Source organism: Scatophagus argus, chromosome 23, assembly GCF_020382885.2.
Source record: "Scatophagus argus isolate fScaArg1 chromosome 23, fScaArg1.pri, whole genome shotgun sequence".
Lineage (NCBI taxonomy): Eukaryota > Metazoa > Chordata > Actinopteri > Scatophagidae > Scatophagus > Scatophagus argus.
This window is the reverse complement of record NC_058515.1, coordinates 5662423-5688339: the sequence shown is the minus strand read 5'-3', so window position 1 is coordinate 5688339 and position 25917 is coordinate 5662423. Positions and strand designations below refer to the sequence as shown.

Below are 25917 nucleotides of genomic sequence, written 5' to 3'. Positions count from 1 at the left end.
GTAAAGACTCACATGTTGAGATGACGCATCCTTCCTCAAACTGCCACCTGGAAGAGAAACACTAGTAAAGAAAACATGCACTGAAAAACATTTTATATTAGTTTATTCTCAGGGTGTTCAGATTAAAAGGCTGACATCACTTGAATCAGGCATATGCTTGTCATTAATTATAAATCATCAGGTGTACACCCCAGTACCAAATACACTTAGAATAACACCACTGTTTACTCACCTCAGTGCACAGTTTAGTCTCTTTGAAGAGTTTAGTGAATGGACAGTGCAGACCAATCTACAAAGAAAATCAGTGATTAGCCATAAATAGAGGAGGTAGAATTAGACTGTAGTATTTCTGAGGGCAGATCAGATTAATAATGTGGCATCACAAAATTCAGGCATATGCTTGTCTGTTTGAATACTCATCAATTATGGCCCAATGTGGAATCTAACAGATCATTTACGCATTAGCTTACCTGCTTATGTCCTTCTTTCTCATTCGTCATCTTTGATTGGCACTGAACGCCTGAAAGGAAAAGTACAAGGGGATTTTTAAGTATATTTCCCACACTACGCAATGTTTTGCAAATAAACTACTCCAAGATAACCAAAATTTTGTTTCCCTTTTTCCATTCATTTATCACTTTAGTTTGAGCCCATGTGCTACTCAGAATCTGGTAAAGTAGTTTCTTCAAAGGCAGATTCGGTAAGAGAGAGTTCAGAGATTCATCACTGCTGCACCGAGCTCCTCAACAGCTGCACAGCCAATTAAACCCTGATCTTCAACAGAAGAACTACTGCAATCATGCAACAGCATTAAAAAGATTTTTTAAAAAAAGACTTTCTAGTTACCTTGCTTATAAGAGCTCCACCGCACTGCTCTCACACCTGAAAATAAATAAAAACAGAAATAAGACCATCACGAGATGTCAGGACATCAGATGTGCACCACACTTCTAAGAGCTTCACGCTACTCAGCATTTTGAGAGATGAAGTTTCCTCAATAGTCTGTTTCAGTGAGAGAGTTCAAAAAGGACATCATTGTAGCATGTGGCTCCACGTTAAGTCACGCTATTCCAGCCAACTTTAATCTCCTTCTGACGCTAAACGACGTCCAGACTAACAATCTATAGAACCAAAATTGCACAGATAATTACCTTTGCGGCAAGCAGGTTCTGGATCTTTATTCGCCATCTATGGAAAAACAGAACAGAAATGCTGTAGCTAGCAGGTTACTTTCCTCCAGCCGGCTAACACGTGACCGCGCCATGCAGCACATTCCAGGCGTGAGTCGGTAAGGTTCACATAATTTTACCAAGTGTCTCACATCAGAATAATTAAATGCAATCACAGTCATTCAGTACAGGTCTGTGAAAGTTATCATCATTGAGAGACACTGCCTGCAACCACACCAAACGTGCAGCGGCCATTTCAAAGAAGATTTTTAGAAGAGTTCATCCCACGTTTTCGAATAAATACTACATCCAACATTTCATAGACATCTTGTTAGTTATGGTAAAAAAGTTAATCTGACTAAATCAATGTGTTGTATTGTCGGATGGTTAAGGATTCTGGTCTGCTCTCGATGGAGCTGCACGAAAATCCTGCATATGAACTGCTAGCTAAAACACCATTTAAGTTTGTAACTACAGGTAGAAACAATGATAAGCCTCAGTCAGAGCTCGTAATACATTGACAACGCAAAATCTTTTTCATGTTACTTAAGACAATGGAAAATGGTTTACAATTGCATGAGTACTAGCAAGCAATGTAAGTGCTCTCACCTCGGACAGACGACAGGAGGAAGTGGAAGAAGAAACCGGTCCGTCTCTGTTTTATCTCCCGCCTGGAGGACTCCTCCCACCCTGCCAACTGTCACCGGAAAAACGACTCCAACCTTCCCATGAGCCACATTTAGCTCAGGAAAGAATTAATTTGACAAGGAAAACTGAATTACATATGCAACCGTCTGTAGAGGGAAGACTTTATGCTTTCGAGCTAATGGCAAATTTAAAGTAAATCTACAAGGCTTCTTTATTTCGTCATTTCCGTTAAAAAAGTCATTTTTTTTACATCCACAAGATGGCAGCAAAGATACTGAAACGGCACAATAAGCCTAACAAAATGTGATGAACATTTTCTTCTGTCTACCACTGTGAAACTGTGGAAAATAATTAAAATAATATTCGTAAGAATATGAAACACACATTTCCTTGTTTTTAAAGAGGTTTCTGTTCTGTGCATATGACAAAACTTCCATACCCCATTTTCAGAAACGATCACGTTATCACTTCAGGTCTATCCAATAAACATAAGTGAATAAAAACAATAATAAGTGGATGTATATGTTTATAAGATGATTTAAACTGTACAGAGACAGGAAGTGGCCTTAAAGGGTCACAGCTCCAGCAACACTTGCAGTGTGAAGGGCCAAGTAAAACATGCTGGTCTCACAAGAAACTTGTTCTTTAAACTAAGTGCTAAAGTGGAAGTTTGACCATTCAGGACTGCTTCTGCAGAAACAACTTTCATATTGATTTATCCAATTTACAAAGCACTCCAACATTAGCTAATTTAGCTAGTTTTTTTTAAAGTTTTTTTTAAAATAATAACAAACTGAAACAATATTTATCTGACACTCTAAATAACATGGAAACACAACCACTACAATAAATTAAGCCTTTATTTAAAGTGCTTCTTTTTTATGGTTCAGGACGTCAAAAGCTTTGATTAGGATACAAAAGATTTTTTATAAAAATTAATAATTCCCCCCCATTCAGTCCGGTCTGCAAGTGTACACTTGAGGTAATATAAAAGCTAAAATAAAAGGAAATTACAGCAGGCCTGTTGTAAACATTTCCTTTTTCATTTTAACTATGGTCAGTCATTTAAAATCTCATTCACAAACATCATGTCTTCCTGTGTCCAGATGTTGATACTGAAGTTACAGCTAGGTCTTAAATACTATTTGACAGTGCCAATGACAGATGTTTTACATCACTAAAAAAAGTAATGCGACATATAGTGGGTACTGCATCACTGTATCACTGAATTTACTGCTGATTGACAGTATAACCAGGCTATAAAAAAAATTCTCTTTCTGTCTTTCGAATACACACAGACATGCACTCCCCTGTCCTGTCCCCTCAGGTTAAATAACCTTCACCAGAACGCACAGAGAGAGATGAACTTTATCTTATGAGGAAGTCAAACACTGGCAAGCTGTACTATCTGTGCGCACACAGGTGGAAAAACACTGTTTAAATGGGTTAACATTGGCTAAAACTGCAGATTCTCCACAAATATTAACATACACCCTGTGTGTGGTAATGTGCATCACAGAGACAAGTTTCTCCTGATTACTGATTAGCTGCCAGACAGCAATAAATGGCACTGATTAATATATAACCACAGTCCACTGGTCAGTCATTGCTATATGGTTGAAAATTTCCATTCCCTTTGGTTACACATCAAGACTGTAGTAGTTTCATAGTGCCAAAGGAAGCAAAAATATGTGCTCCAAGCTCTTAATAGTGGACCAGATGTGATTATAAAGAGAGCTGCTCAATTCTGAAATTTATCATAGAAGGGAAGCACATGCAGCTGAACTCAGTCACATGAAAACTGGACTTTTCCATTCAGGCCAGTATCATAGACTTCAATGTACAAACAACAGCTTGCTTCTGTCATCTCATAAAGTACAATTAAATACCTGCAGTTTGTGTACAAACTAATGCACACCATGAGACAAGACAATAAAATTTACAATGAGTAATTAAGACTAACTTATATAAATAATTAATGTCTTATGCATGCTCAAACACACCATGGGATTGTTAAAGTCTTACAGACAGGATTGTCCGTTGCAGTTCAGTATACAGACATATATATACATATTAGAAATGGTTTATTTTATTGTCCATGTTGATCTCCAGCTCTACTGAAACTCAGCTAAAACAGAGCTGTGTTGCACTTTCTTCTTTGAAGAAGGTGAAGAAGATGACTGGGAGGATGATGTCACAGGTGTGATGGTGACGCTGTAGAGGTTGGCAATGAAGGTCTCCCAGCCGCGACGAAAGGCTCGGTCCAAGGCCTGATGGGAACAAGAAGGTTTGTACCAAATTTTTATAATGATCCATGTTGTTTCTGGGAAATTCCCAGGATCTGATTAATGGCTGTAATATCTGTCATGTTAGCCATGTGTTGTTGCATTAAACCAGTGCTTTCAAACCTTTTTGGCACGTGACCCCTTAAATCAAAGCTGTATCTACTCGTGATCCCTCAGTACAGGTTGCACGTGTCACTGCACTGTTACCATATTACTAAAGAATAATTCTTTTCTTTCTCAGATTGTTTTATTTGAAAGCTGTAAAGATATCTTTCTGCTTTCCCGCCAGCCACCTCAGATTTATCTTGCTGCTGGTTGGGGTCCACCACTCTCAGCCTGTTATGTTATTTCATAACAATAAAGAATATTCAACTGGCATTTTAAAAAAATTCGGAGGCAACAGGATGGTCATTTTTTAAGACACAACTATTTTATGGACTCTGGACCTGACACTTAATGTTCTGCAGACACAAACCAATGCGATTGTCCTCCATCTAACAGGTCAGGCTATTGAGGGTGGAGGCTGATTGGCTAACAGCAATGGAATGTTTTTATGGTGTGGGTTTAATAGGCGGGTCAGCGGGGCCCTGCTTCGTTCCACTGATCAAAGGACATGATATAGGAGGCGCAGGAATGTCCCTTCTGTGCATGTGTGTGTGTCTCAATGGAAGCAGAAAATCTTTAGGAACATGCGAATCAGGTGAAGGCACATGGAGTGCATTTACACACACTTTTAGCCTGTTAATGAAACCTCTGTTCCGGCTTCTTCTTTTTTTACATGTCATTGAACGCGACGTAAAGGAAAAATCCTATCAGAGGAGTTTACCTAATGGGTTGGTGACATGCACCAATTGCTCCTGTACTTTGACCCTGGTGGCAGCCTATTAAGGTGATAGTTTCTAAGGTGATTAACAGCTCAATGTGCAGTATGTGGAGGGAAAACTTTGGCCCTCTGGTTCCACAAACTCTGAGAACTCGGTTATGTAACCTTGAGGGGCTTAAAGTTTAACCAGGTGATGTGAATATGAAATTTATGCAAATGTGAGCTACAGGAAGCAGAAGGTAATAAAAAATTTTCTTTGATAGAAACAACAAAGGGCTCGTGTTTTTTATTTCTATGTTCCCTCACCTTGCGGTAATTCTTCACCGCGTTCCTCTTCACCATCTTCATCCCTTCTTCTTGCTCCTTCTCCATTCTCCTCTCCTCCTCTCCCTCCTCTTCTCTCCCCCTCTTCTTATCTCTGATCAGGACCTGGTCGTCCGCATCCTCCCGAACCGCAAAGTGAACGGGTAGGAGCTCCTTCACACCTCCAGCCTTCTCATTCTTTTCCTCCACTTTCTCCATCTCTACCTCAATCATCACCCTGATGTCATCCTGTAGGTCAGCTGGACTTTCTGTGCCCAGAGTGGGCCTCTCACCCAGGCCTGCGTCTTTCTCAGCTCTCGCCTCCTTTTGCTTCCTCCTGGAGCTTCTTCTCCACCTGCTGCTGAGGCGGCTGGGTTTCCTCCGGAGGAGTGTTTCTCCGTCGTCCTCCATCATCCCTTCACTGAGGTCAAATGCCTCAGATTTCTCCGTCTCTTCTGCCCCAGAACCGTGCATCACACTTGGACTCTGGCTGCTCACAACTCCCCCTTCTCTCTTGTTGTCCTCCATCCCGTTCCACCTTTCCTCCCCTTCTCCGGCGACCTCGGGCTCATCAAGGCGACCGTAGAAGCCACTGGATTTGTCCAGAAACTTTGGTGCCCGAATGGAGCTTCGCATGGAGCTTTTCCTGGAGTTCTTGCCAATCGTCATCTTTTCTCTTTCTGTCTCTTCTCTCTTTCACTTCTCGTGTTCTGTATGTCTGTTTTCCGACTTCACAGCTCCTTTTTTTTGTTACCTAAGATAAGGGGGGTTAAAGATTAGAGATTAATGTTATTACATAATTCTGCCCTCACCTTCAGTCTTTGGGTATTCTTCTTTTACACACACTGTCCTAATCATTTCATAGTAGATCTCAGAGAATTTCATATGAGCCAAAGTTTTAGAAATGTGATAGAGGTTAAAATGGTGTAAATAGTGAAGAGAAATGCAATAGTAGCAGTTCTTTGTGTTTGTTTGTGTGTGTGTGTGTGTGTGTGTGTGTGTGTGTGTGACCGACTAATGGGCAGGTCACAGTCACTGTTATCAGGGTTGTGATGATAACTGAATGTCAAATCTAAAGACACAGTGTTCTTGCATGCATACACATGAACACACACACACTCAGACTTTGACACTGATTTAACCAGTTGGATGCTGTACAGCTGCCAAAATCAATGACTTCATATTGATTATCTCTCACTGTCAAAGTCAGCCTAGCTGTTGGCACATTCCCAATAATATCAAATGTGTCTGAGTTCAAATTCGCCAATTTTTACATAAACAACAAGGGTTAAGGGATATGAGTGTCACAGCAGGTTATTGTCCATCAGCCAACAAGAGTAAAACGCCTTTTGCTGCAGCCAACGTTTGTGACTGATCGGGTTCTTGTTGCCAGAGGTGAAAAATGCTTCAACACATAGACAGCAAAGTACTTTGATTCAGGGGCAATTACACTTTAAACCCTTCACAACCCAGTCTTACATAAGATGCAAGTATGCACAAATACTGCTCTACTGGAATACACTTTCGACTTTGCTGTCAGTTTCTGCATTTGACTATGAATTTATCTGCCCCGAAGCTAATTTGTTTTTACCCTCTGGTCTTCTAGTTTTAGCTGACAAAATATTATGGCACAAAATGCTGAACCAAGTAAGTAAAGTGAGAAGTTCCAGGGAAGCCTTGCATTAGTTATAGCTTGTTAGCATACTCGAAAGCATTTTAAGATGACTGTTTAAATTGGTCATATAAGCTTTACAATTTACATTTCATTGAATGGTCTTAAATTAAAATGATGTGTTTTTTCATAGACCTCTATGGGACCCAGGTATCAGTGAGTGGATAAAATTAACATTTGCTTAAATAATAACAGCTAAGTAATAATTAAGACAACATCATTACTAAAAAAGAAATAAAATGAATACAAAAACGCAATAGTTAGCCATATAGCCTTTGTGTTGTGCAGGGACAAATTATTTTTGGCTGCTAAGCTAAGCCATCTCACATCAGCCCAAAATCAAAGATTTCAGAGTAAAGAGAGAGAGAGAAATGTGTTATTGCACGAGAGTTAACATAATATATAGACACAAATGGCAAACATAATAAGAAAGCAGAAAACAAAAGACAAGACTAAAATTTTATGACACAGTGTTGAGAATGTAGACAAACATTTGAGAAAAATCAGGCAAATCAAAAGAATGAGAGAAATTAATTTAATATCCTGCCATATACACTCTCACTTCTGTTCTTACATAAAGTAACTTATAGACACATGATAATCTTGAAAGGATGTCATAGCGCAGCAAGAAGAAAAATGCAGAAACTTTTAAGATAAGAACGAGTTTCAAGTCTTACCTGATCTCTTGTCTCTGTGTATGTGTGTGAGTGAGTGTGTGAGCACCAGTGAACAATATCTCTCCTGTGGTTGTGAGAGTCTAAGTGAATGACACAGAGTTTGAAGCTCAGGATACTCCCCTAACACACAACGTCACACACCCACCCTGCCTGAACCTGCAGTTCTGTCGTCACCAAAACAAACAGGGCAGACACACACACACACACACACACACACACACACACACACACACAGAGCAAAGCACTCTCACTCTCAAGGACTCTTTGTCTCTCTCTGACTCGTTCTACCTAACCACACACACCTCGTCTTAACATCCTTAAGCACACATTGACTTAGAGATAAAATTCTGATTTGTAATCTGTAACACAAATATGAGCTACAGGGGGAAACGTGCCTGCACACACCGTCAGAAACTCACAAAACATCTTACAGACAGAAGCAAATGTCCTATTCTCATCTGTCAATCATTACCCATGAACATCCTGAACTGTTAACAAGTTAATGTTAAAAAACAATAAACTGTCAAGGAACTGTGACAACACAACTGTTAGGCAGTCCTGGAGTATTTTAACACATGTAGACTTTTGTTTTCAAACTATCTGCTGATTTGGTGAATATCAGCATGTTAGCATTGTCATTGTGAGCATGTTAGCATTCTGATGTCAGCATTTAGCTTTAAGCGCATCATCACAGAGCTGTTAGCATGGCTGTACACTCCAGTGTTTCAACTGTAAAATATCAAATATCAACTCAGATGTTATTTTTTAACCTTCATTTTTTAACCAATCAACTGATAAAAAAGGTCAGGCTAGACTCACCAATAACCCATGAATAACTCAGCATATCATACTGTACATAAATGGCATAGGAAGTTGCATGGATGCATCTATTGACAAATTCTTTAAATAGCCATACTTTTTAATCAATGAAATTCCTAACAATTAACCAGAATTTAATGGCAAAATTTATATTTACAAAATTAAAAAAATATGTTTGGGCTTTGAGGCATTGTGTGACCCAAGTTCAAAATGGCTGCATCCAAATTAAAGGCATTTGCCTCCTCTGATGTGTCCAGTATATTATTCTTTACTGATAAGCTGATGTATCTTCATAGAAAGTATTTGTGTATGTAGATAAAATAGAATGAGGTTGGTCACTGAATGTTATCTTTCCTTTTGGATGGTAAACAATGTGTCTGGGTGGGACAGGGAGGAGGAGCAGCTCAGCTGTGTGTATGTGTGTGTGTATTGGGTAATTATCTGCATGCCTGTTTTTCTTAAGTCAGCTTCAGGATGTACAGTACTCACACACCTTCTGGTACATGCACACACATGCATGCTGTGCGAGGACACGCCGGCATCAGGAAAACACACTCAGAGAGACAAACAGGTTAAATGAAAGGTGATAAATGTTATTAAGGGTGAAAACATAAGGTGAAGATGATGACAGTTTAAAGGTCACAGTAATTAAACTACTTTCTACAGTCACAAGCAGTCTGGTCTAGAGGTGTGTGTGTTCACTCATGAGTGACTCATCACAAGGTGGCGTGCATCTGACTCTATGACTTCAGCTTCTCTTAATCATGTTCAAGTACACCTTCATATTATAGGCTCTGTGTGAGTGTGCGTTGGCGATGAGGTGGACTCACACTCCATATATAGTCGCCCAGCAGGTGAGGGCGTAACAGCTGTCAGTCACACAAGCCCGTTAAGACCTCAGCTGTGTTGAGGTTAGAGAACCTCCGCCCGTGTGGCTAATCACTGATGACGGTACCTGATGCAGAGAGAGCAGGTTGCCATAGTCACCGTCAAGCAGGGACAAATTGGCATTTTGATACTGTGTTTGATTAGATTAGTGTTGAATTTGATGTGGTGAAACTTGAGAAAATCAAGCAGAGGGAAAGCCTAAAACACAGAATTAGAGAGGTTAGTGAGAACAATACCACCAATACCACAATGCAAGTAATCAGGTAATAGTATAAATCTATTATAATCAAAATACACTTGAAGTAAGTTGTTCTGATGAGTCACTGAAGGATTAATGGGAGAGGGAAAGTAGAAATAACAAAGTTCTGCTCTTTTTAGTGAATATATTGGATCATTTGACCTCTTTGGGATTCTAAGAATTATTTAAATGAAACCATTGGAAATATTTTCAGAAAAGAGAAAAGTTCCATCAGCAACTGAAAGTGATGTGAGAAATGACGGCGCAGCTCAATCAGATTAGCCACCGGTTGAAGCTTCGGGAAATTATTTTTTATTAACTGAATGTGATCACTTTTTATGCTAAACTCTTATTTGAAATGTGACCAGTAACTAAAGCTGTCAAACAAACGGATAACAGTAACTACGCTAACACATTTCCTTTTGACATGTAGTGCAGCAGAAGTAAAACACAAAGTAAAGGAGTACCTCAGAACTGTCGGCACTTATTGGGCCACTGCTGGGAACGTAAAGAGACAGACACAGGTGATACTTGTCACGTATGTAATGTTACATTCACACTGTACATGAGTGAAGCATCACCTGACACACTCGAGGAACAGATGTGCAGCTGGCTGCGTTTCAAATGAATCACTTGAAGCAGGCAGTCGTGACAGCCATTCAGCTTCTTCAAGTCCGCATTCCTTAAAGCAGTTGGAATCAAAATCCAAGATGAGTTGCGGAAAGAGAAAAAGCTCTTAAAGACATGGAAGGGACAACCTGTTTGTCATTGTCACTTTTCATCTGTAGTGAAGGTGAACAATAAAAAGTCTTACTCTGTTAGGACTCTTGAGTCCCTTCTTAACACTTGAACTACCGAGGCAGTCATTGTGACTGCTTTCAAAATTTGCAATGTCATAACTTGGTTTGCCGCTTCAGGCAAACTGTTGATGACAGTGATTTTTTTTTCTTCCTCATTTCCTAACTCAGTCGGGACCGAATGTTTGCAGATCTGTTGCGTTTCTTAGGATGCCATGGGTCCTTCTTTTCCAACAGAGCTGTCGTTGGCAGTTGAAGAGATAATCGTAAATCACTGAAGATTCAAAAAGACCAGAATGCAACAACAAAACATGCTTTACATTAGCTAGGTTTTATTTTTAAGGCCAATAACAGACATTATCACATTGTACAATATAAAGAACAATATTACAGTAATAAATACATTATACACCAGTAGAGAATTGACTTACAGGCACTAATTACACTTAAGCAGGCACTAGCTGTTTTTACAGTATCATACAACAGCAGCTGAGGAGCACTTGCTTGAGCTGTAATGTCATCTTGCTCTTTATTCTTCCTACTTCTGAGGGCTGTCACGGAAGATAATGAAGCACAGCTCAAGGAGCACAATTTATATTTGAAGCATTTTTTTTTTTTCAAATATAATCTTGAATACTGCTACTGTAATAAAGTACCAGGGATTTCCTGCCTGTTAAAGGCAAATTCAAGTCTTTTTCTTATCAACAGAGTGTGAAAATGTAACATGGACGACGCGCTTTGTGTTTGTTTATTGCATTTTGAAGTTATAAGAGCTTCGGTAGTGCTGTTCCCTTACTCGTGGCTTCTAAAACAGATTTCACAAGCCTTATGTTTTTAAAAAGCATCACGAAAAATATGCACATAAAAAAAGGGCTTGAGCTACTTGTTGTTGTGGTACTACTCAAAAGAAGCAATAAAGCTGAATTGTTATGTTATGACTGTCTCTAACAAAGGTGTATGAGAGCATAATAAATACACGGCAACAGGTATTTAGCATATTTTTGAAATAAACCGTGAGTTTTGCAGCTTTTGATATTCTGAATTTTGTTTAGTGTCAAAAAATGCACCTTTGTACACAATACTATTGCTTTGATCGCAAGTGCAGACATTTTGATTCGACAGGTGGTATAGAGATTATTATCATGCTCTTGCTGATGAGTAGAAAAAATATCTTCATGGATGAATACACGTTAACAGACATTATCACACCAAGGCAAAAGCCATGCATGAATAAAGTGCTCTGCTGCAACAGTATCTCCTTCAGAAATCAGTCAAGCAGCTGGTTACAGACCTGATCCAACCAGAGAAAGGAGCCAGACTTGGTGTAGCTCTAAATATCTTAACTGCTGTCAGAAACAATTTACGCTGGAGGATTTCCACTGAGCACAAGTTAACACATGTTCTCTACAAATGATATAAGACTGGACATCTGTAACAAGATCCTCTAGCTTCAGCCCACAGTGTTTTATGAAATAGTACAGTTTAGCAAAATTAAAATCTGACGCCCCCATGAGGCGACTGTTAAAACTCCTCATCCAGTCCCAATCCACTGTACTGCTGGACAAAGACAACTAAACTGACTACAATAAAAGAAAACCCTGATAGGTACACTCACATTCAGTCTGCACAGCTTTAACACCACTCACTCACACGTACATCTACTACCTGACACAAAACAACAGACATAACCGGTTGAATTTAAATGTTTAAATGTAATATTTTTCTGTTTTACAGTATTTACAACACAAAGTTAAATGTGCAGCATTAAACAGCAGAGTACGCTTTGTGTGTGTGTGTGTGTGTGTGTGTGTGTGTGTTCTTCAGACCTCCACTGCAGGGTCTGAACCCAATCCCTGAGCCTGCAGAGCCTCTTCTCTCTTCATCTTCGGTTTCTCTGTCCGTGTGTGCCACACCAGCACCTACAAGACACACACAATGTTTTTTTTTTTGCACACTGTGCTACTTTCATCAACTCTAAACTGCAACACATAACAAAGCCTCTTCTCTACTCAGGACATTAAACACACACAGACATCTTCCACTCATTCTTTCAAATCCTCACTCTCTCTTTATCACACGCTCATACTTTAGAGCAGTTGTCCGCTTTGGGCTCCAGCTCATCCATAGTAACCAATCCCTGAAGGAGGCTGCTTTCCAGGAAGCCCATCGGAGCCTCGCCATCAAAACAAGCTTCTGGATTGGCCAGGACCAGTTTGAGAGACACAGCAAAGCCAGCCATGTCCATTGGGAAGGGGCGACTGGGGCGCCAGCCGGTATGGAAGCGAACCACCTTAGAAGAAACATTAAAAACACAAACACAATATTCTGAAATAAGCGTTTCTACAACTGCAACTGAGCTTAACAACAAAAGAACTGCTGACACAGATCCCACAGATGTACTGCCTAGCAACAAATATGAGAGGGAAAATGTGACTGGACAACATTTTTGTGAGATGCATCTGAAAACACTTGAAAAAAAAATTACAGACTTGAGTGAATCTTTTGGTAACACATCACAATACAATAATTTGAGGCCTAATCTTTATACCATGTTTAATTTTATTATGATTTCATATAAAAGACACTAAGCTCCTTCTGGATTCATGGAAAATTGATTGAATTTCACGGTTTATTTAAATGAAGCACTTGGAAGACTTCTCAGTGTTGGATTGTTCCTTCATCTCCACAGAACATAACAAGAACCTACCTTTCCTCCTTCAACCACAGGCCTCTCATATTTCATCCCTCCAACCAGTCCCACGGGCCACACTGACACTCGCTGGGTACTCCTCATCTGAGACAAAACAAGGACATTTGTTTTACTATTCCAATTGTGGAATCACATTTAAAACAGACACGTCCTCAGCTGTAGACTTTGTAGACTTTGGTGCACCACCAGCCCACTGCTGAGAATCAAGAAAACACACACGTTCACACCCACCTCTTCAAATATCTGCAGGCTGTATGTGTTATCATCATCAGCGAAGTAAACCACTCCCTGCTGGCTGTCCCCTCCTGGCTGAGCCCTTCTGTCCTCTCTGAGCCACCGCAGACCTTCATTCCTCTGCTCGACTCCACGAGGCTTCAGCCAGCTGGGGTCACCCTGAGGAGAAGAGTGAGCATTCACACTGAAAGTTTAAAGGTAAATGAGGAAAAATACTGAAAATCAATTTGTTGAAATCTGCATATGATTTCAATTTAAGGAGGCAAAAACAACTACGGATTTTATTTCTAAAACAAATCACAAATCCCGGTCATCTCTGCCCACCTCCTGCAATTTGCGGTCCTTGGCAGTGGGCATGTGTAGGTGTGTATAGGTCAGACCACTTTTCAGCAAAAGTTCAGTCACCAGTGGCGTCTTGTGCGGCGAGTCCTCCACCACGATCCAGTGGAGCTGAGGCACATGGAGGAAGGTCTGGGACAAACGAGTCAGCTCAGCCTTCTGCACGAGCCTGGAAATAAGAGGAATGGTGGGTTTTGTGTGTAAAGTGGGGGGGCGGGTGGTGAGCAGCAACCAAGTTAAGAACCTGTGTTCTTCGTACCTTGCGTATGTCGGGGTGATGACGAAGATAGTGGGCAGAGAGGGCTTGGCCGCCTGTTTCTGGGGTTGTTTGGTCGCCTCTGACTTTCTTATCTGCTCCTGAAGCCGATGTAATTCCCCGCGCAGCCGAGATATAGTGCGGTCTTTAGTCATGTCATGCTCTGTGCAGTCGCAGCGCTGACCTGCAAAGTGTAACAGTTAGTGGTATATCCATGTAGTGCATGTATTTATTTCTATTGAAACTCATTGCAAAGTTGTCTTTTTGTCAGACCAATTTACTTTTAGTCCATTTTCTCATCCCTGTCAGACTGAACTGAGATTGTTGGGCACATTTTATTTTATAAGTCTGGATTAAGACTGTGTGGTGACAATTTACCAAGCTGCATCAGTGCATAGATGAGGCCCAGGAGGGAGACCATGAAGTAGAGCACAAACACAGTCTTCAGCTTCAGCTTCATCCTCGTTGCCATGGTACCCCGAACAACTAAAAGAATGACAATATGTGACACAGAGAAAAACAATGTTTGTTACAAAACAGTGAGAATAGTCTATTCTTCCATCAGTTGTTATTTTTTCTGTTATATCTATGGGGACTGTAACTGAGGGCCTAAACATTTTCAGATGGGTTGTTAAATATGTGCCAAAATTCAGTTTCTCAACTGGCACTCAACATTCAGCTAGACAGCTAACGTTAGCTAAAATGGTTAGCATTCCCATTCAGCAAAATTAACCCTAAAGTCTCTGAGACTGACTGTAAAACACTGAAGCTCAGGATGGAGTTATGTAGGCTATTCCAGGGCAGGTCGGCTCATATGAACATGAACTGAACTTGATGATAAAGACAATGTTAGCTAAGCTACGCTGGCAATTTGTTTTCAACAGAAAAAAAGCTCGACTAACTTGTTGGTGCACGTACCAGAGGCGGGAAATCGTGGAAGATAGGTTCGATATATTTGAGTTATGAGCTTAAAGCTTCATGTCATCTTGGACAGATGTAAGCAAAGGCACCTCAGTGCATCACAGCATCCATTCATTCGGCATAGCTAGGACATTTTTTGAAGCAATGTACCAACAACTTCCGGTTGCAGTGCAACATAATAGCAAGTCCCCTCAGAACTTGGACAATGATGAGAGTTCCTGCTGATTTCCACATAGTCGCTATTAATCAAAACTGTTGGTTAATGTAATATTCTTACTTCGCAAATGGCAAATTAAAAATAGTTCATGCTTCTGCTTGTAAAAACAATACATTATAAGAAAAGTTTGACGTAATACGTCTGTCATAATTTAGATATTGCATATTAAAGTTTTAGAATAATCATCCATACTATTTCATTGCTGCCTTTTCTAAGCAGAAATGGACCTCTGTCCTCTGTTTAGTCCCTTAAAAAATCCTTATAAATGAGAAAAAAAAAACAATAATAAAAGGACAGTTCTTGAAAAGTCAAACAACTTTCCTTTATTTGGAACATACAAATAAAACACTGACAAGGCATAATGACTTTCCCTTTCAATGTCATTTATGAACAGGACTGCAACACTCACTCTCAAACATGGAGTTTTTCTTTAACATCATGTTTAAAAGTGTTTTACCTGTAAAAGGCCAAGAAATGAAAATGAAGATGGATCCACAACAGCTTATATACTGTATATACAGAAAGAGGAGAGAAAGATCTGTGATTTTGTGAGGGTATGCAACCACCGACATAAAATTAAACTGGTCATGTTTAGGCTCATTTTCAAACTGAAGATATTTTCACAAATGCATTTTTACTTCCAGTGAGCCTTTAAAAAAACAAACAAAAAAAGCCCACCTTTCTGGATTGATGTAACAATGAAGCACTGATCTAGGGTCAGTTCAACCTTTGTGGCATGTTTATCTTCACAAGGCAAAGGAGATCAGGATTTAATTTTATCATATTTTACAGTGGAAAAGCAATCAGTGTTGTCAATTTCCTTTGTTGTGGTAAAAGTAGAATTTCAGACACTCTTGACTTTCTTGAAATACTATGCCCTGACATACAAACAAAAACTGACTCTACATCTGTGCTGCAGCCAATCCAATGCAGTGAACAGCTAACTGACAACACGGCTGTTAAAATGAAACAGATGAGGTTCAATTATGTTTGAGTAACCTGAGAGAGAGACTGTCAGTAAGTTGATATACTACCCCTATGTATAACAACCTTTTTTTATTGTAACCTATGCAGTACAAAAAATCATTTACTGTACTTATCAGAAGGTAGTCTAGCACTGAACAAGCAATATGTTGTTGAATTACTTTTTGTTCATCATGATCAAACAAGCATGAGACACCAATATGCCATCTTTAGGTGATGCTGCATTTTTTTTTATTATTTACTCCAGCCAGCCAGTGACTTTCACCCAAGGATTTGGACTTGGTCATCCAAAAGGGTTTTTTGTAGATAAATAATATTTTGTTCTCGTATAACACAAATGATTTCAGTATTTAGATGTTTCTAAAAACTTCACATTTCAGTCTCCCGTTTCACATACTTTGACCAGACTCCAATCCTTTTTTAGAATTTCCCCACTGCGTGACTCATAAAGGCCTATCTTGTCTTAAAAAACACTTCCAAATGAAGCTCCTCACAGCCACACTAGGAATCTTTACACCCCCAGTAATGTCTTTTTACTCCTGCAGCTCACAAGTAAAACCTGTACAAACTGACAACAGCCCTGATATTAAAGGGTTTTATATAGTGGTTTCTAGATAGGGCTTCTAACCCAGCTGACTTGCACTCCAAACTGTCCGAAAATAACCTGAAGGTTTTGTGCAAAACAGATGGAATCAACAAAGTCAAGGTGGTTACAGCAGCCTTTCTAGGTTGACTAGTAAAGTGGTGTCTAAAAGTGGAACTCCTACAAGCATCTTTTCAGCAGGTGCACAGTTCCCAACTTTGTGCCAAGATGCTTTAAGGAAGACCAAACTTCAGCATTAACTTTTAAATTTCACTCTCCACCTTTCACATATTTCTAAACATGCAGCAATATTCACGGGAGGTTTGTATGAAATATTTAAGTAATGCTATTACATCCACATTTTGGACACGAGTTGAAACAGCAATGCTGAAGTTCGGCAGCAGTGATGCTGTCGTTTAATCCTCATTTAGACCACGTGTTTTGTTAAAACATTTTTAAATCGTAATCATGCAGACCAATGACGGTGGGCTGGGAAAACAGTTGACAACTGACAAGGAGGAGGAGGAATAATGACATAACACCTTCAGTGCTCTGCATTACTTCCATCATCCATCCATTCCATGTTTCTTCCTCCAAGTTAACAGCATTCATCAGCTTCAAACAGCCACATAATGAAGTGGTGACTTCTACCAATCCTCATCCATGTTAAATCAATATGATTTGCTCATGCTAACAGAATATGTAAGAGAAAGGGATGAGGGATGGTTTTATTATTATTCTTTTTTTTTTTTTAAATACAGCTAAAGATCGCGTCAACATCAACTTGGTTATCATTAGTACCTCTTGGAAACAGAGCGAATGAAGAGGCAAGCACGAGTAACGCCATTGTACAAAGGTGACTAAATAGGAGCACAACATAAATTGGTCTGCAAGTCATCGTTCACTGCTTTTAGGATATGGAGTGAGAACGGAGGCACAAACAGGAAAAACGGAAAGAGGGGATGCAATTTTACAGAACTGAAATCTGGGAAAACACATTATGAGAGCTGTGTCTCTAAGCATGAAAACAAGAGAAGGAAAAAGAGAGAAAATATGTGAATGATTTCATAAAGACTGCAGTGAAGCAGAAATCAGAATCTCAGTTCATGACATGTACTTCTCCTAAGGGAATATGGCTGACGGTCAGAGCAAGATTAATATCTGAATGAACAACAGGGTCATACTGGGATTCTTGTCTGGGTTGGATGCTTTTTTTTTTTTTAAACCTATTTCACCGAGAGAAAAGAGAAAGCCTAATCAAGAAAACATCCTTTCTCATAAGTTACAAAATTTAAAAGCAAGGGAGACCTCAAATCAAAACAGGTAGCGCTAATAGTGGACCGACTTTAATAACAGCAGTATTATGGGCCGATGTGGTTCAAGAAAGTGCAGTTGCTGCTGTGCTTTCGTTAGAAAACATAACTTACAAGTCATATGTGCATACAACTTGCAACACATCAGGTGACATTACATTATAGCAGCACTTCTCAGACTTCTTTTTGTGGGACTCAAATGTGAGGACACATTCAGTTTAATCCTGGTGAGCCAGTTCAGTGAAACAAGTTATTAGTCGAAATATGAGGTTCCCAAAGAAATCAGGGGCTGTATAACAGAAACTGACCAAAGCTTAAAAATCCTAACTGTGTAGTGTATGTGGTAATTTGAATGAGGACACTGATTTATTCACATGATTCAGTATTTACCACTACATCCTTAAGCTTGAGCAACCTTGACTTGAGGTAGTAAGTTTCTATAATACAGCCTTTCGTCAGCAAGCAGTTTTATGTCCAAAGTTTGAGAAGTGCTGCCCAATGATTCAGTACAGTATAGCACGTCAGAAGATGAGAGGCGGTGGGATGAGGCTCAGTGCAGTGGTAGACAATGTCAGCAATGCTTGCTCTTAACTGGGAGCTACTAATGGTTACCATTGACTGGGATAAGAGAATAAGAAATGATGGCTTGGACACTGAACCAAGAAGTAGGAAAGGGAAAAACAGGAGCTATGTGTGAAAGCTCACACTGCATACTGCGTTTGTAGCAGGAATACACACCCACACACAAAAAACCTCGTAAATTTCAATCCATAATGCAACGACAATATCTGTAGCCAGGTATTCCACCTTCGGTTTATCTACAGCTGTTCAAACTCTAAAACGCTTGCAGAGCAGCAGGCAGCTCAAGCTTTCACACACAGCCATGAAAGTTGCTGGCTTTTAACCAATCATAAAAGGTATAACCGAAACAGATCAGTGGCAGCAGCCCCCGCAGTGCCCACCCCCGTGGGTGTGTCCCGCTGAGGCCTCGCCGTGTTTGGTCCGCCGGCTGAGGATCTCATAAGAACAGTCATCGCCGCAGCAACCAGACATGCTCGGCGAAGTCTCATCGATCTCAAACCTAAATGTGGGTAGAGGGGGGGCGTTGTTGGTTAATGGGGATGAAGGAGGTTGGAGTCATTTTTGTAATGTGTTTGTGCTACCTCTGCATTTATCAGCCTGATTTTAAATCAAATTACTCATTCACTTAGATGTTACTGATACAATACTGACTGTCTTTAGGTTAACATCAAAAAGAAAATGCATCCAAAAGAAGCCCATTCTATAACCTATTATGGTACAATCTGGATATGTGACATATTTCTCTGCATTTTATGAAACAACATGCCCTTTGTAGAGCCAGTATACTCACTGTAAAGCTTCTCTGAAGAACTGGTAAGCCCCATGGTTGTGTTTGAAAACTGTCAACATCACTTTCTTCATCTGTGTACTGGACAGAAAGAACAGGCGAGCAGTGAAGAAACAAACATGGATCACCTGACTGAAAGATGCTGCAGGTAGATATTTTCCTTAAATGTTCCTTAAAAGGTGGCATTTTCTCAGACACGAACAAAGTAGTGTTTACAGTCACCGTTTCTCATCACAGCAAACCAGGTGTACCTTTGAGGTCTAACAAATATGCCAAATGCATTTTCTTCCTCATAAAAAACACACGTATTTTCATACTTTAAACTAAGGCTGTGCAAATGAAACAATCCTGATAGGGAATCTGGTGAAAAATTGATGATTAAAAAGACATATCATAAGCTTCATAGATCATAAGCTTTGGACATTTTCCAGCAAAAGGGATACATCCAACAGCCTATTACACAGTACAAACAAAATGGGACAATAGTCATTCAGTCTGCTCGTTGGCACAGGGTACACGACTGTGCTCAAACGCAGACAGTGGACATTGATTATTGAAACCGTCTGCAAGATATGGGTCAGTCATTTCCAACCAAGATGGGAAATGTAACAAATCTTTTCCTGAAATCAGCTATAAAGCTAACATCCCAGTAATCACACCATCATGATATCACCTGTAGATTTTACCTGTTGGCAATGAGTTGTAGTATCTGGATGAGGAACTTGCCAAGTCCTTTCCTCCGCACTCTGCTCTCTAACTGCACCTCATAGCTGCAGAGTCAAGAAAAGTGAGATGAGAGGGATGATTGTTCAAAAAAAAAAAAAAAAGAAAAAGAAAAAGTTAAGCGACAAGTAAAGTAGATTGAAGTTTAAATCCACAAGTTAACAGACTTACCAATATAAAACCTCCTCCCCACACTCCACATCGAATCGAAAGTGAGAGAAGGCCACAGGGGCTGAGTCGCCGTCACGGGCCAGTAGGTACCACGCCCTCTCGTCGTTCATCTCCTCCCTCTTTTCCCTCTCCTTCCAACCCCACTCGCTCTGCTCATACCTGCAGCCCGGCGAAAAGAAAATGGGTGGACTTTAACGCAACCTGACATGCTAATTTTACCCTCACATTCGTCCCCATCATCAGGCTTCTCCAGCAGTGCTGCTCAAAAAACGACATGTTTTCTAAATGGAGCAAATTCAGTTTCCACCGACTGGCTGCCATTCACTAAATTGAACACTGCAGCAAATTCAGAGGGAAAGTGGGGGAAGATAAATTGTAGTAATTTCTTTGTCTCAAATCTGACTAAAACCTCTCCACATACTCTCCAGTGTGTATGGCCAAATTCATACTCATATAAAAACATCTGACTATGTAGCTGTTCCATGTCATGTCTCCAATTCACCCGCAAGCCAAGAATTTCTGACTTGTCTGCACTTCTTCGAAGCTGTAATCTACCATTTGTATCTATATGAGCTGGTCCATTCATCACTCTATTCCTGAACCACACCCTGAACTACAAGAAAAGGGCAGAACAGACATCTTACATTGTCTGCATGTTGGCTCTGGTGAGTTCGAAGGCCCACTCCACAGACAGCGGGTTGAGGGAAGTCACTCTCTTACATTCTATCTGCAGATTCAGCCTAGATGGGAAGACAAATAAACAGGGTTAGCAACATCAAGAATGTGTGTGTGCATGCCAGTGTGTGTCTGTGCTGCAGCAAAGTCAGAGGAAGACAAAGAAGAGACAAATACCATCGGCAGACCAACTCTCTCCTCCGTGCAGAAAATGAAACAAGTGTGTATTTCATGAAATACTGAATGAGTCCTTTGTAGGCGAACAAAGCGATGCGTACCCATTTCTGTCGTACTTTTTAAAGGCTGGGAAGGCAGCCAGTGGGTCATCAAGCTGTGAGGAGAAGGGACAAAATTAGCTCAAGAGACTTTCAACACAGAAAACTACCAAGTCTTTTCCCCTTCAATGCAGTAGTCTTATCACGCTGGCCTCAGTTGAATTTTAAATTTGACTCCATTTAGACCTAAAATGTCTTAAGAAAATCCTTCAAAGATATGCATAGCTAAAGTAATTCATTAATTGCTTTAACAATTTACTAATTAATTAATCATTAGAGTTATTTTCCTATTAAAAAATGTAAAAAATACTTGCTAGCTGCTTCTTAAATGTTACTTGTGAGTGCACTCAACAGAGACTGTACTTCTACTTTAGGCTCTGGACCCTAAACGGAGGCTAAATGGAGCCTATACAAGCAGAAAAATTACACTGCTATTTGTGTTATAGCCCAATAAGTCAGTCATAGCAAGTGCCCACAAAGTCTGTTGCGCCTTGGCACTAAAGAAGAATACCCCTCTTCTTGTACAGATACAGACAGTGGGCCCCAGAGCACAAACATGTAAGCTAGACAGCTGCATCAGGGAAAATATAAACGCAAATAAATTTTAGTCCAGACTTGGCATCAGAGGATATTTAAGGACCAGACAAAAAATAAAATCGGGATGTCCCTACGTTTCAATAAGCCATTTGACTTTTTACATACCCAGCTCTTGTTTAGGGCCATCCGGGTCTGTGCCTGGTAGCTCAGCTATACTGCCTCTTCTATTTTAAGGCCATGATTAAATCTACCAGATCAGTTTATAACAGAGGGTTTTCAAAGCAGTGAATACACTAGCTGTTCATTTGAAATAACAAGTCAAGATTCATTACTGCTGGCAAGAACATACACTAAAATGTTACTTTGGGAAAATTTCTTGCATTCCTTCTCTTTTGGCACATCAACAGTGGAAATGAGAGAGAGAGAGAGAGAGAGAGAGAGAGAGAGAGAGAGAGAGAGAGAGAGAGAGAGAGAGAGAGAGAGAACAGCATGCAGGCTCCATTTTGGGACAAAGTGACACAAAAGCAATAAGAGCAGGTAGGCCTGTTCAGAGCTTGTTTGTAGCAGCCACAGTTCAGCTCGAAACAAGCGTGTGAGCTTTGTTCTCCACCAGGTTTCAGTAAGGTTTACTAATGCTTCAGTCCACCTTCAAGCTACATGAGATGTCTGCTGTGCGTTCTATTGCTTACTGCATGGCTAAGATTCAATCTCACTGATTAATTATGCATAAAGAAACATATGGCGTTGTATTTGGCTTGTCCTGTCATGTGAATATCAATTACGGGTGCATTTGGGACAAGAAGGCCATCCACAGCCTTTGGTGTCATAACACGGACATGTGTCTGTAACTGTAACTTAACGAATGAGGATAAAATCACAGCTCACAGATGAGATTTTAAGGGCTGTGTTCAGTGCAATCTGATACAGCACATAAAAGGGCCAGAGGATGCCTGGAAATGGTTACTGTTTTGAAGCACTTAAGCTACTACCAGCTACTCGCACTAGTTAATCTGCAAACAGTATTACCTTATTGGCTGCATCCACCTTGGCGCAGACAGCATCCATAGCAGCCCTCTCCTCCAGACGCCGGGCTTTCTTCTCCTTTGCTCTGTTGGACTTCCTCTAGACATGGGAAATAAGGAAAGGATGAACGGAGGAATATGCAGAGACAGTAGTCGACATGCAGATGACAATAGCAAGCACAGACGAGATGGATACGACGTGGGGAATAAAAAAGGATTGACAGGGGAAATAGATATTATATGTGTTAGAAATAGATAAATAATCCAACTACTTCTTAATTGGCCAGTTTTGTGCTTCATTACCCTCACTGTCAATTTCTTGCACCCGGATTTTTACTCAGATTCAGTGATGTACTTGTTGGCCCTTTCAACAGAAATCAACTGTGATAATTTGTGCTTCTGTGTGTGCTGACATTATTCAGCAGCATTTTTGTCCCACATGTCGACATGAAAACACCAAGTTAACGACACAAGTACAGAACAAAACCTCAAAGGCAAATAAATGAATATCAGCTATACTGGACAAACAGTAGCTTACACTCCTATGGAAAAATAGCCTATTGCTTTTATAATTACGATCATCCCATATAAAAGTAGCAACAGCAAGTTAAAAAAAAAAATTCCTATCAGTAGCTACTAATGCCATCATTTATCAAAGCTGTGGAAAACTGTTGCTGATGTTGCATATCGCTCTCCATGTGGGACTATAGTATTGAAAAATTCTGATACTGATAGTGTAATTTAGCCTGCGCTTGGCTTGATGTCCTGTGCTAGTATCAGCAATGGTGCAGCCATAATTCACACAAACTACTTGGACTGCATCTGCACCTTGCAACAGAAAGAATACGCTCACTTCAACGGCTGCTGTAAATGTTTTTTGACCACGATAGCACACTTCCATAAATACTGATTGTCAGCTCTCTTTAACTACAGTCATCTGTAGTTTATAGAGAAAATGAACACTAAGCCACTCAGCCAAAGTGCCTTGACATGTCAATTTAATTTCAAGAGTATGCAGATTAGCTCTGTTTTATATAACTTTAAATTAGACATAATTCAATTTTGGACTGTGGCTCGCACAAAAAGCTGATGTCTGAAGACATTACCCTGGTCTCTGGGAAATCATTATGGGATTTTTTTTTTATTATTATTAGATTACTATAATAAAATATTCATTAGCTGCTGCTCTATATTTCCAGTATAATATTTCATATGCTGCAAAAATGCCATACCTGTGTATGGGAAGATCCATGCTTCATTCAGTGACTTGTTTACAATGCACTGATGATAAACAAGTAGGAATTACTTGATTAGACCGGTTCTGAAAAGAACAATATGCTAAGGAATGCACCCAACTGCCAATTTTTCTTCAGAGCATTAACTCTGTACCACGCACAGGAAGGCTGCAGACTGAGCTGGGACTGTGGAAACACGTGGATTGGTTTATCTGGAGTGAAAGTGGAGGATAAACTCAAGTCTGCTTACAGAGACTAGCCAAAGTTATGGCAACTAACTCAGCTTTATAGCATGAGTGCAGGCCTGGCTGGTGCTCAGAAGTAGCTTATTCACATCCAGCAAGCCTGAATTAATCGAAACCATGAGGGCTAAGACATATCACACTTGTTCATAAAATGTACACACACACACCAGTGATTAGCAGCAACAGCTAGAAAACCAAAGCACTCGTCATTAACATGGCATTCCTAGGTGGCTAACGCAGTTAGCCCGCTAACAATGGCACAACGCACATCAGAAGTTAAGTGTGCACCGCGGCAAGGACAATGCAGTAATAACGCTGGAAATGCCATATATAGCGATGTGTAAGCGTAGACTAACATTATTGTTCCTCCTAGGCTATCTGGAGGCAGCTAAGCGGCTAACGCAACCAAATACACCTCGGTGCCAACCAACACCTTTTGACTACATCCATCTACCGTGGTCTCTCGTCCTTTCCCTTCCTCCCCCCTTCCTTCTTTCTTTCTCTCCTCTCACCATCACACATTTACGAGCCCAAAACATCCACCTTTCATTGTATCACCTCGCAACAACACATTAAAGCAAAACATTAACAACTCACCCCCATTTTGCAGCTGTGTCTTATCGATCCCTCTGGAGAAACACACCTCTATTGTCCCTGTGCCTTACTGTTGCTGAGTTATTAGTATCGTGACTACAGACAGAAAGAAGGGGGCCAGATTAATATGACAATGATAGATAGTGTGCTAACGAGGCTAGCTGGCTACAGCACCGACAGATGGCTGAGATAGTAGCGACGGTTAGACGAAAACTTGATTAAAACGTCAATGAAAAATTAGCTATTTTTCCTCTTTATATCGGATTGGCGCCAATAGTGCGAGGCTGAATTTATTACAGGTCCCTTCCTTGCCCTTTTCTTTCCTCTCGTCTCCGTCGTCCAACTATGCTGCATTCACGCGCTCTTCACGGGCTCCGACTTCCGAGATTCTAGTGGGTCAAGTTTTTAACTGAGGACTGTGTCCAAAACATTGGGGGAACAAAACCTGCTACCGCTCGTTGCTTTTCCGTACATATTTTTGTGAAATTTGACATTGTTGACAAATATACACTTTGTTTTTTGTTAAAGTTGACGTTGAATGTTTTTGTAATATGTAATATTATTATTTACTATTATCTTTTGCCATCCAAACTCCATATATACTCCATTACAAGAAAAAGTCAAAATGTTCAGTTAAAAAAGTAAGGATTATTAGCTAAGAGTCCTTAAAGTATTTAAAGAAAAAGTAGTTGTGTATTACTGTGTACGAGGCATTTTAGTTTTGTAGTTGGTTGAGTTGGAGATAGTTTTAACTATAACACAGTTTTGAGTAGTTCGTCCTTTAGCAATGCGTTACATTTTAGGGTCATCACAGGTTTTGGTTTTCACTTTACTGTAAAGTAAGGTAAAACCTTTTTACTGTCTAATTAGACAAATGATTATTTTTGCTTTTCTTTTAGTTAAAGAAATACACATAAACCTTACCATTAATTTTATACAGTTTATTGCTCTAGAAGTGAGACTCTTCCCTTACAGTTTATGTTGAGTAAAATTTCCTTGACATGCTTGATCATACAAACACCTTTACTGCTTACAAATCTTATTTGACCTGTTAATTAGCACATAATTGATTTGGAAAGCATACATACATACGATTTCCAAAGAAAAGCTTCCTGGCAGCGGTGGGATTCGAACCCACGCCCCCGAAGAGACTGGAGCCTTAATCCAGCGCCTTAGACCGCTCGGCCACGCTACC

General features: G+C 40.1%; 3 protein-coding genes and 1 non-coding gene across 5 annotated transcripts; all 4 read right to left on the bottom strand.

Annotated features, from left to right (window-relative positions):
• Positions 1–2659: 2659 nt before the first annotated feature.
• sb:cb1058 (uncharacterized protein LOC394209 homolog) lies at positions 2660–7716 on the bottom strand. The gene is made up of 3 exons (XM_046381241.1): positions 7578–7716; positions 5232–5982; positions 2660–4087 (listed from the first exon to the last, which is right to left on the bottom strand). Exons 2-3 carry the CDS (start codon positions 5895–5897, stop codon positions 3932–3934), a joined length of 822 nt encoding a protein of 273 aa, XP_046237197.1. The 5' UTR covers positions 5898–5982; positions 7578–7716; the 3' UTR covers positions 2660–3931.
• Positions 7717–10631: 2915 nt separating this feature from the next.
• b3gat3 (beta-1,3-glucuronyltransferase 3 (glucuronosyltransferase I)) lies at positions 10632–14965 on the bottom strand. Of its 2 annotated transcripts, XM_046381510.1 has the most exons (9): positions 14777–14965; positions 14237–14344; positions 13862–14042; positions 13588–13771; positions 13261–13422; positions 13027–13113; positions 12406–12609; positions 12146–12238; positions 10632–10870 (listed from the first exon to the last, which is right to left on the bottom strand). In XM_046381510.1, the coding sequence occupies exons 2-9, from the start codon at positions 14328–14330 to the stop codon at positions 10787–10789; spliced, it is 1089 nt and encodes a 362-aa protein (XP_046237466.1). In that variant the 5' UTR covers positions 14331–14344; positions 14777–14965; the 3' UTR covers positions 10632–10786. The 2 variants fall into 2 exon arrangements, with proteins under 2 accessions (XP_046237466.1, XP_046237467.1); XM_046381511.1 differs by having other exon boundaries at positions 10632–12238; positions 14777–14964.
• A 331-nt stretch (positions 14966–15296) lies between these two features.
• On the bottom strand, positions 15297–25104 carry naa40 (N-alpha-acetyltransferase 40, NatD catalytic subunit). The gene is made up of 8 exons (XM_046380909.1): positions 24726–25104; positions 22653–22748; positions 21093–21145; positions 20784–20879; positions 20140–20298; positions 19932–20015; positions 19249–19326; positions 15297–18957 (listed from the first exon to the last, which is right to left on the bottom strand). The coding sequence occupies exons 1-8, from the start codon at positions 24729–24731 to the stop codon at positions 18810–18812; spliced, it is 720 nt and encodes a 239-aa protein (XP_046236865.1). The 5' UTR covers positions 24732–25104; the 3' UTR covers positions 15297–18809.
• A 731-nt stretch (positions 25105–25835) lies between these two features.
• Positions 25836–25917, bottom strand: trnal-aag. The gene has a single exon. It is a non-coding gene; the product is annotated as a tRNA-Leu (tRNA).

Bases quoted from the DNA above. Each gene is read 5' to 3' on its own strand.
- sb:cb1058 (XM_046381241.1), bottom strand. From the start codon at position 5,897: ATGACGATTGGCAAGAACTCCAGGAAAAGCTCCATGCGAAGCTCCATT. The intron at 4,088-5,231 runs GTGAGGGAACAT...TGTTCCCATCAG, and splicing joins CGGTGAAGAATTACCGCAAG to GCCTTGGACCGAGCCTTTCG.
- b3gat3 (XM_046381510.1), bottom strand. From the start codon at position 14,330: ATGGCAACGAGGATGAAGCTGAAGCTGAAGACTGTGTTTGTGCTCTAC. The intron at 12,610-13,026 runs GTAGGTTCTTGT...GTTTCTTCTAAG, and splicing joins CTGTGGTTGAAGGAGGAAAG to GTGGTTCGCTTCCATACCGG. The intron at 12,239-12,405 runs GTATGAGCGTGT...TGTGTCTTGTAG, and splicing joins AAGCGGACAACTGCTCTAAA to GTGCTGGTGTGGCACACACG.
- naa40 (XM_046380909.1), bottom strand. The intron at 21,146-22,652 runs GTAATACTGTTT...TTCTCCTCACAG, and splicing joins AGGTGGATGCAGCCAATAAG to CTTGATGACCCACTGGCTGC. The intron at 20,299-20,783 runs GTAAGATGTCTG...GCCGGGCTGCAG, and splicing joins AGAGCCAACATGCAGACAAT to GTATGAGCAGAGCGAGTGGG.